Source organism: Vombatus ursinus, unplaced genomic scaffold (genome assembly GCF_900497805.2).
Source record: "Vombatus ursinus unplaced genomic scaffold, bare-nosed wombat genome assembly UNPS02014820.1, whole genome shotgun sequence".
NCBI lineage: Eukaryota > Metazoa > Chordata > Mammalia > Diprotodontia > Vombatidae > Vombatus > Vombatus ursinus.
The window spans coordinates 13,784,976-13,799,646 of NW_020954598.1; the positions used below are offsets into that span (position 1 = coordinate 13,784,976).

The 14,671-nt window shown below is 35.2% G+C and overlaps 1 protein-coding gene across 1 annotated transcript in view; it reads right to left on the bottom strand.

Moving 5' to 3' along the window:
• Positions 1-14,671, bottom strand: part of ABCA13 (ATP binding cassette subfamily A member 13) — a 489,891-nt gene that overhangs the window by 180,728 nt on the left and 294,492 nt on the right. Inside the window, exons 45-47 of the mRNA XM_027837266.1 lie at positions 13,929-13,998; positions 10,256-10,374; positions 8,519-8,606 (exon numbers count right to left, since the gene is read on the bottom strand). Coding sequence (XP_027693067.1) covers positions 8,519-8,606; positions 10,256-10,374; positions 13,929-13,998 — 277 coding nt within the window. The remainder of the gene's footprint in view (positions 1-8,518; positions 8,607-10,255; positions 10,375-13,928; positions 13,999-14,671) is intronic.

Here is a 14,671-nt window from a genome sequence, read left to right on the forward strand (position 1 = left end):
AGAGATTAAGCCACTTGCCCAGGGTCACTCAGCTAATAAGTGTTCGAGGTGGGATTTGCACTCAAGTCTTCCTGACTCTAGGTCCAATGCTCTGTCCACTGCACCACCTAGGATGAACTAGAGGTTGTCAGCAAAGGGAAGGTAGTAGCATTAAGAGAGATCAGAGAAGTCCACTTGCAGAGAATAGGACTTTAGCTGAGAACTGAAGGAAGCCAAGAGATGTAGATGAGGAGAGAATACAGGCATGAGGGACAGCAAGAATGGCCATACCTTATTTGTTATAATCATTATCCATCATAACCATGTGCCAAAGGATGGCCCTGATACTAGCAGGAACAGCTTCCCACAGAATGGAACTTGGGATCTACCCCTAAACTGACCCAGTCACTGCCCCTGCACTTGCCACCAAGGCACTTAGGAGCAGGGATCCTTTTTGCCCAGTTCCCGCTCTCAGCTCTGTGCTGACCCCACCACCCTCTCTCTTCCTGAGGTAATTCAAAACCCCATTCCATTTCAACCTCGAGGCTCACTATTCCCTTCCCAAAAGTCATTGTCCAAGGGTCGTCTGCCCTATCACTCTCCAAATTCCAAAGGGTTTTATTGTCTGCCACGAAATCCATCATAAGTTGTTTACTCTAATTGAACTGTGAAGACCAAGAAAAAGGAGACTGTAACTTTTCTATTTGTATTGCCAGAGCTTTGCACATGTTTGGCACAAAGTAAGTGCTTATTAGGTGCTTTACCCTTCCATTCCATACTGCCTGCAAACATGTTCCTGTCTTACAGACCCTTAAAAACACTTAACTTTGACAGTCCTTCAAACTTTTGTCCTATATCTTCTTTTCTCTTCACAACTTGAAAGTCACCTACATTCACTGTCTTCACTTCATCTTCCATTCACTCCCCAATCAATTAGAATGTGGTTTCCATACGCTACACAAATACTCTCTCCAGCTTACTAATGATATCTTAGTTGACAAATCTAATAGCCTTTTCCCATTCCCTTCTGCCACTTAATCTCTCTGCAACTTACCACCCACCTACTCTACCGTTAGAGTTCACCTTACTTGACTCTTTGACACTATACTTCCCTAATTCTTTCCCCTACCTTGTTTAAACACCTCTCAGTCTCTTGCCTTATAACATCTATATCCTGTCTGCTAATATAGGAATTTTTCAGATTCTGTTGTGGGTCCTTTTAATTTTTTTTCTCTATACTTTTTTTTTAAGTGATTTCATGTCCTCCCATGAAGTTAATTATTGTTTCTATACAAATGCCTACCAAAATACATTTTTAGTCCAAATTTCTCTTTTGAACTCCTGTATTATTTGCTGTCACCTTTACATATATCTACTAAGATGCCCCATTGGAAATACAATAACAGTCTTATTCAGAACTTATTACCACACACACATACACACACACATACACACACATACATACACACACGTACATGCACACACGTACATGCACACGCATGTACCTTTTCTGCAAACTTGTCCAGATCTGTGGGAAGCATTTTCATTATCTTCTATCATTCAGGTTAATAACTTCAACATCTTCCTTGACTCATCAAACTCTTTCATTTCCCAAATCCAAACCATTTCAAAGTCTTACCAATCTTACAAGTGCAATATCATTTGAAAACATCACTTTCTCTCCAATCCCATAGCCATTTCCCCAATTCGATCATCATTGCTTCTCACCTGGATGACTGATAATCTCCTAATTGGTCTTTCTGTTTCCTGGCTGTCCACTTCTCCTATTTGCCCTCTACATAGTTTCCCAAATCATGTTTCTAAGTCATAAACCTAACCGTATCATTTCTCTATTCAAAAATCTTTGGTTGTTCCCTATTGTCTCTAGGATAAAATACAAATTCTGTCTGACTTCCAAGACTATCCACAATGCCAACCCATCCTCTTCAATCTTATTAATGTTAATCTCCTCACCCTCACAGTGAATACACCGTTTTCATTCAAGGCCTACATGTCATTGTTCACGTTGTCGCACCATGAATCCTTCCTTGACTACTCCAGCCCTCATCTACTTATTTCTCTTGATCTCCTTCAGTAGCTACTGTGCTGTTAGTAACAGCACCTCATTTATGAAAATTGTTTGTCTGACAACCTCAAGTTTCTAGAATACTGCCCTAGTAACTGGGAAATAACCACAATAAAATAAGGGAAGAGTCTATATAAGTTTATCAGTTTATCCTATAAGTTTATCAATGAAAGCCAAAGAACTTTATTCTTAGAACTTTGAAAGTTTTTACCAATTTGTGCCAGTCAATCAATCAATCAATTGACATTAGGTAAGTGCCAACTACATGCCAGATATTATGCCTGGTGCTAGGGATACAAAGATAAAAAATTTTTAAATCCTATTCTCAAAGAGTTTGTATTCTATCAAGGGAAGACAACATGTACAAATAGAAGTATGTATATATATGTATATTATATATGTATGTATATATATATAAAATATATGTACAATACGTGTATATTATATGTATGTATATGTATGATGTGTATATTATATATGTATTATGTATGTGTATATATACACATGCAAACATACACATATATACATATATTTTATATATATATCTATATCAAATAAATAAAAAGAGGTTGGGAGACAGGGTCTAACAGATAGAGAGATCAGAAAAAGCTTCATGTAAAAGCCAGTATTTGCAAATTTAAGGAAAAAAAAGTCTTTATGATGGTGAGGAAAAAGGTCTTTCCTGGGATAAGAGAATAGTTAGTGCAAAGGCAAGAGATGGAGCACCATATGTGATAAACTGAGAGGCCAGTTTGGTAGAACTTTAGAATGCAAGAGGGCAGTAACAAGGAATCCTCTTAGATTTTTTTCTTCCAAACTCTCATACTATCATAATAACAAATCACATTTCAGGTTTATGAAGCACTTTATGGCACCCTATGAGTTAAACAAGGCAAGGGCTTTGGGATTTTTTCCATTTTATACATAAGGAAATTGAAGCTTGAAGAAATTTAATCTAGAATTATACTAATAATAATAGTAATAATTGGCATATGCATCATTATAATCCTTTCCTGTTTGAAAAATTTTTTATCCACACTAATTCATTTGAGCCTCACAAAAATCTTATGAGATAACCACTAATGGTATTATTACTTTGATTTTCTAAATAAGGAAACTGAGATCCACAAATGTTAAGTGATCTGCTTATGGTCCAACAGCTAGGATCAGAATCTGAATCCATATTTTGATTCTAAATCTAGTGCATTTTCTATTACACGACAATGCCTCCCTATCTGGGTAAATTCCCTTCATCCTCGAAGCTCAGTTCTACTCCACTTCTATGAATTCTTCCCTGACTATTCTGGTCATTCACTGGTGTTCCTTGCCTACTGAGCTCCCACAGAATTTATAGCCTGTGCCACACATTTTATGTACTCAGAGTGAGTCCATTAACTCTTCTTTTAGACATAATTCCAACACATCTGGGTATCTGTCATCTCAGCCTACAATAGACTAGAAGCTGCAAATCAGGGAAGAGAGAACTAGGTACCAGAGGTAGACATAACAGCAATGTAAATTCTTTGAGTCCAGGGACCTTGTCTTATTTTTTCACTGTAGTCTTAGGATCCCTAAAACTGTGCTGAATGCTGAGTAAGTCCTGAATAAAGACATGCTCATGGATTAACCCCTTCCCTCACTGAGACAGAAGCTCAAAACTGTATTCATTCAATGCCATTTTTCTCACTAGCAGCTTTTACAAAAGAAACAGGGTCAGTTCATGACTTGCATTCGTTCCTTCTGCAGGCATTTGTTGAATGGACACTGTGCATTAGATATCCATCCCTGAGATCTGAATGATAGAATACAGTGAAGAATGTTCAAGTAGAAGTTAAATAAAAGCAAAAGGATGTATTTTCCATCCTAAGTTCTCTAATGTAGCCCAGTGTTTACATTTACTGAGAATCTAAAATGTGATGGGCAATTAAAAAACCTCAGTATACTTGTCTCTACCTTTGAGGATATTAAAAAATAAATTGAACAAAGACAAACATTCCTGGAACAGGAAAAAAAAACAATATGGTGATGGGAGGCAGGGTGCTGGGTCCAGCTAGAGTCAGAATTCTTGGTTCTGTCTCTTACTAATAGAGTGACCTTTCTAAAGTTCCATTTCCTCATCTGGAAAATTAAGATAATATGATTCTTCTCACTTTAATGTGAGGATCAAAAGAGTGCATTCATGTTTGGGTAAACACTCCACAAGGTCTTATTGGGATGTGTCATCATGAAATGAAAGTGACCTTGAATTCTCAAAGACTAGACCAATGGATGGCCTTGAATTCTCAAAGACTAGACCAATGGATGGCAATGTCTTGAAAGTTCTCTCGTGCTGAAAAGGCATTGATTATACTCCTGACAACATACTGTATCCGTTTCCAAGGCTTAGCCTACCTAAGTTCAAAGAGGTTCATCACCACAGGCTGGACATTTGATCATGAATTTTTTTGTCCATGGTAACCCATTAAATAAAGAAACAAAATGAAATTCAGAGCTAGGTGGACACCTTCCAGTTCTATAGTACCCATGACAACATGATAGAAAAGAAGAATAGGAGGGATTTAATTTTTAGACCATCAATCATTATTATTCATTATTGGTATTTACCATATAAGTTACTTGTCCAATGACCAATTAGGGGCCATAGTGACAGAGAAACCTAATTTCAAAAATTATGGCTTTCCTGTTATAAATGAAACCAGAAAAAAGAGGAAAGATGCAGCAGAAAGGATGTTTTATAGGTTCTCCTTGAAGAGATCAATAGAGAAGTTATTGGAGTTGATTTTCCTGTGTTCAGATATAACAGGAAATGAAATTTTATTTAACAATTGTTCATTTGCAATGCATGCTTCTGATAAGCATTTGTAAAAAAAAAAAAAGATACCATGAAAATAATTGTAGCTTATATACCAACATCTGTCGCAGAGAACGAAGAGCAGTGAAAACTATCAAATCAAAACAACACATACTTTAATATTTCATGGCTTTAGCGCAAAAGTGAACATGAGAAATGCACCAAAAATATTTTGGAAGCTAAGAATCCCAAGTAATGAATGAGATAGACCAAAAACATATGGATTATATAAAATCCTAAACCTCATATGTCAGACATATCTTTTCCATATAAAAACAATTGGAAGGCATCAAACACAGCAAAGAATGGATATCACAAAAATAAAAAAGATTGTATTTTAACAGATAGAAAATAAATAATTTCTTGTGTGCAAGTACATGCTGAGTCAGATATTTGTTTACAATTCCATTATCCATTTATGTAAGCAAAGATCACTATATATTCAAATATAGAAGAATAAAATTGTGGGGGGAAAAGCAACAATTAAAACTCCAAACCCACATATATTAAAAGTTATTGATGACAAAATTTGAAAATGGATGGAAGAAAATATATTGAATTAAATTGATTAAGATAATTTCAAAGAAGTTTGACTTCTTTCACACAGAAGGAAAACTCATAGAAATCAACAACTAATAGAGTAAAATAACTGAAAAAAATACCTTAGTCAACAGATGCCACTTATTTGCAGAAAGGAGTTACACTAGCCAAAGACAGTACCAGTTTAGAATGGAAAACTGTTTGTAAAATTTTATGATGAAAGTGGGTTGATTATGAGCAATATTGCCTCATAAGACAATATAAAAGATTGATGAAAAATAGTTTAAGGAAAACTCCGTGAGAGAGCTAAATAAGCAAAGTAATCCTGAGAACACTTAAAGATGAAACTGGAATGAAGATTTCAAAAATAGATTAAATATCAAAAAGAATCTGTAACAATATTATAGTATACATTTCGTCATGGAGAACAGTGAAGCAACCCATTTGGATTCTAGCATCACAACTCTAAATTTGCTTAGAGAGGCAGTGAATATGTCACTGTAGAAAACCAAGATGGGAAAAGCATCTGGACTAAACAAATTATAAAAGAAGAAGGCCCACAGTAAAGGTAACACAATTTTGAAGGTATGAAGGATTGATTTACAAAATCCTAAAAGAAAAGAAGATATCAATAAATTAACGTGTATTAAGGGCCTACTTATATTCCAGGCACTGTGCTAAGTGCTGAGGATACAAAAAAAAAAAAAGCAAAAGATAGTTGTTTGTAGCAGAGACTAAAGTCAGTGAATTATGAATTATCCAGCATGGAAACAGGTTGAGAAACTTTGAGATATAGCCCCCAGGGAAACCACAGGAATGAGAAAGTGAGCAACAGGAGAAAATAGAGAGGAAATATGGGAAATTAAATTACTAAAGATCTCAGGAGGTAGAAAACTCAATTAAAGACCTTGAGCATAGGCAAGTAAACCAAGGGAACTGATAAAAGAAGAGAATGTGGCCACCAGGTTAGGTAAAAGATTTCAAGCATATATGAACTAATATTGCAAGACAAAAAAAAAATATATTAACAAGCAGAGGGCCTTGTAGATATTCAAAAGAGCCTGTAAATACAGTTGATGCTCTTGAATGGTTTAAAAAGAAAAATAAGAATTGCAAAAGTCCAATTTATGGCCTGAACCACAAAAATAATTGGCATAATAGAAAAACTTGAATCCACAGTGGTAAGACTCACAAAAGAAATAAAAGAATAACTGATTAGGAATTCAAATACACAGAAATAAAGGACAATTTGGAAGAAGAGAAGTAAAAAGAACCGACATCAAAAGAAAGCACGATCTTTATACAACCTTAACATATTGATCTCCAAGACAGGATGAATAGAGACAAATAAGGATCATAGGTCTCCCAGAAGAACAAGAGCCAACAAAAAAAAAAAAAAAAGCCTAAACACCATAATACAAGAAATAATATAAGAAAATTGCCAACAACTTCCAATCACAAAAAACAAGGTGTCAGTAAAAAAGAATCCACAGGTTGTCTCCATTGTATTCAATTGAAGGAAAAACAAAAACACAAGAACAAAAATCAAACCCAATACTGCAAATTCTAAGACACATAGCGGTTAAATTTAACAATTCCACTGACAAATGACAAATTCTGCTCTCAACCAAGAGAAAGACTTTCAAACACAAAAGAAAGAAAATCTGAATATCGCAGGACTATTCTGCACCCAGCAGAAACAAAAAGAGAGAATGAAATAATGTATTCTGAAGAATAAAGATCAAGAAGGAAAAAAAGGTGACCTACCATGCAAATCTGAGTTCAACTGTTACTGAAAAAAAGATGAACATTCAATTTCTTTTAAAGGGCATTTGAAACATTTCTAGAGAGAAAATTAGACCTGAAGAAATTATTTCCTTTTCAAACACCCCAGAGAAGAGAAATAGAATAAGGATAATCAAATATAGTAACCAAGAACAAAAAACAAAATAATATCAAAGAGACCATTCAGAGATTACTATCTAAACGTACCAAAAAAGACAAAGGTAGAAAGAATATAGAGACTAAAAAAGGGCTAAATAAGAATAAGGGCTATAGGGGCAGCGAGGTAGCGCAGTGGATAGAGCACCGGCCCTGGAATCAGGAGGACCTGAGTTCAAATCCGGCCTCAGACACTTAACACTACTAGCTATGTGACCTTGGGCAAGTTACTTAATCCCATTGCCTAACCAAAAAAAAAAAAAAAAAGAATAAGGGCCATAAATCAAAAATGAAACATCTAGAATAGTCAGAAAAGAAAAAAAATGAAGAAAATGAGTCAAAGAAATCAATGAATTATTATATGAATATTTGAGATTGGAAAGCCCATACTGAGGAGATAACAGACACATTTAAGTATTTATGAGACATAGATTAGAGTAATAGAAACAAGTTTGAGTTTAAGGTCATCCCATAAAATGGGTTCTAATCTAGATAGAATTTATATCTAAATGATCTCAAAGAATTGAGAAAATATGCCTAGAGTCGCCTGTTTCAATATCCAACAATCCTAATGGTCTAAACCTTCTTTACATCTAATCTGAAATCCTCCTGTTGGAGGCCAAATTCCATTCCTGCTGTTTGGTCATTTGCAGTAACAAAGAATAGATAATCAACCACATCTAAGCAACTGAAAGGAAGGTCAAAAGAAGTGATAGAGGAAAGGGAAAAAGCAAAAAGAGAAGTACTTGGTGTCTTGCTGCCTCCTTCTCAACACTGAGTCCTCTATTTTAGAAAACTACAAAAAGGGCTAATTATGGAGAGAAAAGGTAAATGGGAGTTAAGCTAGAAAAAGAGCTGTTTCTCTATTTTCTGCTCATTCTCTATTAATTCTAGTTCCCAAAGTTTCAGTGTAGTATTTGAGAGAGGTAAATGCTGTTTTGGTCCCATGTCACCCTGTCATATGGCCTCTCAAAGGAGAGACAGTTTTTAAGCAACATAGCAGATTTGAGAATGGGAACTCAAAAAAAGCTTTGATTTGGTTCCTTAGATGTTACTGATTGTAACTACCTTGACTTTCATTTTCATGATCACATTTAAAAAGTTAACAAGAAGTATTTTACCTTCGCTAGAGTTTGAGGTTCAGACATGTTTATATTTATGTCTTGACCTTGGTTAGGGATCTTCACTCCAAAAGACCATCCTCCAAGCCTAAAAATATTAAACATAGCACAGGTATCTAGGCAATACAATATTGCAATATAACAGCAAACATAGTAAGTAAATAATGCAAAATATAATAAGTAAATATAATACAAGTAAATAATGAAAAACACAAAATAACAGTAAAGCATTTTCTTATAAAAGATCCTAGCCTAAACTGACAGAATTGAAGGAGTTTATGATTACACTCTTTTGATATATCAGTCTATGCTAAGACATACATGTAAATGGAAGCTTTGTACATAGTAGGCACCGTTCAGTTGAATTCAATTTCACAAGTATTTGTTGGGCATCTGTTATATACAAGGTACTATGCTATGTGCTAAGGGAAAAAAGACAAAAATGAAACCATTCATGCCTTGAAAGACTTAAGAATATAATGTATAAATATATTTTTAAAAGACATGATGATATAGTATTAGTAATAGAATAATATAGTTAGCACTTATATACCATTTAAAAGTTTGCTAAGCACTTTACAAATATCATCTCATTTTATCTTCACAACAATCCTGGGAGGAAGGTGATATTACTAGCCCCATTTTATAGCAAAGAAAACAGAAGCAAACATCAGTTAAGTGACTTTCCCAGATCACATAGCTAGAAAATGGCTAAGATTGAATTTGAATTCAAGTCTTCCCGAATTCAAGTCCAGTACTCTCTTTACTATGACACTTAGCTGCCATTTACTTTGAGGGGGAAGAAAGCCATAAAAATTAGGAAGATCATGAAAGACTTCCTTAGAAGTTGGTACATGCCTTCCACATTGTAAGTACTTACTAATAGTCTATGGAATTGAAATTGCTATCTTGAATTTCTACAAACACAAATAAGGCACAGCATTTTTAAAATTTCACGTTTTGTTCAACTAGGGTAAAAGTCTATGCTCTTTAAAAAAAGTCATGCTCCTCAGCATCCAAAAATTATTAATGATTAGTTATTAGCACCAAAGGATGGGACCTTCCCAACAGCTTCCTCTTTTCCCCGAACTGAGGATAGATCGGTAGATAGATAGAGAATAACCACAGAGTCGTTTTCTACTTTACCTGCTCCTAGTCCTGCTATTTCTTGAAAGATATTCTCTTCCAAGTAGGAGATGATGGATAAAAAAATTAAGAATGAATAAAAAAATAACTTCTGTGTCTGGGGAAATTCAGTAAAGAGGATTCAAGAAATGTCAGAGACTTCTTTTTCTTGTCTTCTTCATTTAAATTTGCTACCTTTCATAGGGGTGATTCAGAACAATGCAAAAGATTTTCATCTGAAGGCTGTTATCCAAAGGGAAAGAAAACAATTGCCATAGGTAGAAGCCTGGTCAATTGAATAAACATTAACAATTCCTATGTAATTTTAAGGAATTTCACCATTATTTGTGAACACATCATTATTTTATCAAGTTCTTATTACATAGGGTGTCTTACACCCCACTGATGCTTGTTCCTCTTGTATCCACTATAGTTAGTGTTGCTGGATGGTATTAATAGACTCCATTATCAACAGTGATGACAGTAAGCAATAGAGTACTACATTAGACCTCAACCTATGTCAGAAATTAAGTCTGCAAGTATGCAACCATTTGTTAAAAAGTTTGGATTCCCAAAACAATTCAAATTATTTATATGCTATTTTAAAGTTACCTTGGCTTTTTTGAAGGCCACAATAAGTATTCTTCTACATCAAATGCTGAAAGATTAAACAGAATATTTCCCTTACTGTTCTTCAAGTAGGGAACACTGGTGTTCTCTTTTGGACATTTCTGAAATTTAAAAGAAGAGATAAATAGGAACTCATTTTTAAACCAGAAATACTACAAGTTAGCCAGCAGTTTAAGAAACCCCTCCTTAAATTTACTACTACACTTCTAATCTGGATATGACTTTTTCTCTTTATCATTTTAAAAATAAATTGTGAGGATTTTGTATATTGCAGATAACTAAAATCTTTATAAGGATTTCTTGAAATTCAGAATTTCCCATTGCAATTTTACCAATTAGTTATTACAGACCTTTTTAATGCATGTGAATTTGGAATCACTAGTAAAAACTGAAAACAAAAGCTGTTTTCACAGTCAAGGTAATGACATTAATGAACCTGAAAGAAGAGTTATGCTGGGAGGATTATAAAAATCAGTCAAAGTACAAACAAATGAACTTCTTTCAAAAGTATATAAAGGATATGAGTGCAATACAGTACATTTTTATTTTCTAATGAGAGTGGGGTACTGACTCTGGAGCAAGAAGCCATGGAGTTAAATCTCACCTCTGATGATGATTTTGTGGTATTTACCAAGTCATTTAACCTTTCTTGGCCTCAGTTTCCACATCTGTAAAATGAGAGGTTTGGGGGCAGCTAGGTGAAGCAGTGGATAGAGCACTGGCCTGGCCTCAGACACTTAACACTTACTAGCTGCATGACCCTGGGCAAGTAACTTAACCCCATTTCCTAGCCAAAAAAAAAAAAATGAGAGGTTTGCACTAGATAGACTCAGAGTCACTTACACAGCTCTAGGTCTATAATTGTTAAGACCTTAAAGGGACTTCCCTGGTTCTAAGAAAAGAAGTAATCACCTCAGATTATAAACATGAAGAGCAGAATCAGATGGAAAATTTAACAGGTTCAAAGCATGATACTTAAAAAGTGCCAACACTGTGTAGTTGAATAGGCCCTGGATTTGGAGTCAGAGGCCCTGAATTCATTTCTAAGCTGGAAGATTTTAGGCAAATCATTTAATTTCCTTTGACCTCAATTTCCTCATCTATAAAATGAGGGTTTTAGACTAGATGATCCCATAATGTCCCTTGTAGCTCTAATCCTAAAATCCTATAATTTCACTTCTTTTGATAAGAGATTTAAGGCATGTACTACCTCTCAGAAGTTCTGTTTTTTTTTCCTACCCAAATTCCATTGATTCCATTCTTCTGTAGGGGCACCTGCCCTGTATGCACACAGTGGATAGAGTGCCATGCCTGGAATCAGGAAGACTCATCTTCTTGAGTTCAAACCTGACCTCTGACAAATACTAGTTGTGTGACCCTGGGTAAGTCACTTAACCCTGTTTGCCTCAGTTTCTTCATATGTAAAATAAGTTGGAGAAGGAAATAGAAAACTACTCTGGTATCTTTGCCAAGAAAACCCCAAAGGAATTCACAGAGTCAGATACGACTGAAAAACAATTGAACAACAAATTAGTCTATATCCAAATGAACGTACAGAGCCTAGTGTTTGCGTTTGATGACATTCAGTCCAAGTCCTGGGTTCCTTAAATCTAGGACTTATAAGAGACCATGAAAAAGCTGAGCAATGGAGGTTGTAAAAGAAAACTAAATTACTATGACATTGCTAGAAAGTTTAGAAGAAAGCATTGGACTGAAAGTCTAGAGATTTTGATCATATTTCAGGTTCTGTGACATTGGATAAGTCATTTGACTTCTCAGATATTCAGGTTCCTCATCTATTAATAGATGGGACATTTGATGAGTCATAGAATCAGTTTCATTGGAGGACATCAGAGTTCACCTAATTCAAAGCATACCTAAAATGAAATGCCATCTACACCATCTCTGAAATGAGGGCATCCACTAACATTCAAAGTCCTCCACATTCTTATAGATAGCTATATTTTCTAGCTAGTATTGTTTTGTGCTTTTGGGATGTCTGTATTTCAGCTGAATTGTGTTATTAATCAGTTCTAATTTCATCATTCCCATGCCTCATGGGAATGATATCTTATGCTATTCCCCAGACTTTGCCAGGAAAACTCCAAATGTGGGTCACGAAGAGTCAGATATGACTGAAAAATGACTGAAACATTCAATTGAATAGTTGAATCACTGTCTTCTTCCTAATACCTAAGATTCCAGGGAAGAAATCAATATTTTCCTTGGGGGAAGGGAGAGAATTTTGCAGCCTGCATTGCTCAGAGAGAAAACAGAAAATGATGAGGGCAAAGTTATACTAAGAGTTTATTTTCTGGAGTTGACATCTCTATAGCCTTTGAGGAGACCAAAGAGAAGGAGACAGGTGGACACATACAGTAGGCCCCACCTGCTTGAGAACTTTGCCCAGGACTAACCCAATGACCAGGGGAAAAAATGGCTTTTTCTCCCTATTGAAATACAGAGCTCCCAGTTACCAGAACCCAGAACTCAAACTAGTATCATTAGTTCAAATTTATTATTGCCTATAAGGGTTTTAAGGATGAGTCTGATCAGCCAATCAGCATTTATGACACTTTTTCATTTGGGGAAAACATTCCATATTCTAATTAAGTGCAAACAATAAGCATTTATTGAGTATCTACCATGTGTCAGGCACCAAGTTAGGTGTTAGGAATACAAAAACAAAAATGGCATTGTGTCTCTTTCCTAGGAGCTACAGTCTAAGGAAAGGCCAGAGGAGAAGCAATACTTACACAGAAAAGTATATGCAATATACACACAGAGTAAATACTAAAAAAGGAAAGAAAAAAAAGTTCATAATACAACTTCTTTGTAAATTGAGTATTGTAGAAAACAACTCTAAATATTTGCTACTGGTGGTAGTTATATTTGATCCCTTGTTCCTAACTCATATATAACTTCCAACAATAGATCTGGAAAAGTCAAGCCTTAGAAGTCTTCTTCTCCAAAATGCAAAGAACTTTCTTACTGAATGAAAAAGGCTTCATAAACATCATGTAACAATGGGCATTGGATTAAATTTTCAGTCATTTTTCAGTTGTGTTTGACTCTTTGTGACTCCATTTGGAATTTTCTCGGCAAAGATACTGGAGTGGTTTTCTACTTCCTCTTCCAGCTCATTTCACAAATAAGGAAACCAAGGCAAACAAGGTTAAGTAGCTTGTGCAGGGTCACACAGTTGATAAGTAACTGAGACCAGATTTGAACTCAGGAAGATGAGTCTTCCTGACTCCAGGGTCAGCACTCTATCCACTGCATCACCTAGCTGTCCACTGGATTAAATAATGGAGATAATTTTGGACCACATTCATTACATATGTCACAACTGAACTCTGAAAAGAGAATATAATAGGGATATGATAATTTTAGCTAATTGGGAAAGAAAGGAAGGAAGGAAGGAAATAAGCAAGGCAGGAGGGAAGAAAGAAAGAAAGAAAGAGAGAGAGAGAGGAAGAAAGGAAGAGAGAGAGAAATAGGAGAGAAGAGAAGGGAAGGGAAGAGAAGGGAAAACAAGATCAAAATAAACAAAGAAGAGATAGATGATTTTTCAGTTAACAATAGGACCTAGAAACCTACAGATAAAGAAGTAAATTCTCCTCCTTGCTAGGGTTTTAGTTTTCAAAAGACCTACCAAACAAGTGCATGAGTCCTGGAATTCTCTGGGTGTAAATGGGTCACTTCGCCAGCATGAAAAGTTTTTTCTAATGAAGCAAAGAAGAAAGTCAGAATGAATATAAAAGGTAACTCACCTATAGTATTTGTATACCAGTGTACCATGTGATTAGGACACTATTTATAAGGTAATGGTCTCCCACTGGTTAGGAGGCAAAGTTATGACATTTATTTTCACAGCTTGAGCTGTTGATCTGGTGACAATGTTTTATTACAATGACAACATCTCCATTATAGCAAATAATGTTCATTTTGTTCCCCATACCTAATACAGTGTTAAGTCACTCCAGGGTTTCCATTAGATGGCTGTTGAGGCTGCTGTGAGCCACAAGGCACAAGGACAGGTACCTTCAGATATATTAGGAAAACACCGAAAGTCCATTAACAAACACCCTGTGTTGCTCATTCCTATTCATGGTTTGACACTATAATTTAATCATCATTTAAAAAAAAACTTAAGGAGAATGGATTCTGAAGAAAAGTTTATGTGCACATCTTATTATGAAAATAGCTTATAGAAGAAAACAAGATAAGGAAGAAAAATTAAAAATGAAATGTAGTATGCCAAATGGCACTTTTTTTTCTTCAACTCAACAAACACTTATTAAACATATTTTAGATGCAAAGCACTCTGATAGGTGCTAGACACTAAGAAAATAGAAAAATAAATAAGACATCACCTCTTCCCTATATGTGCTTACC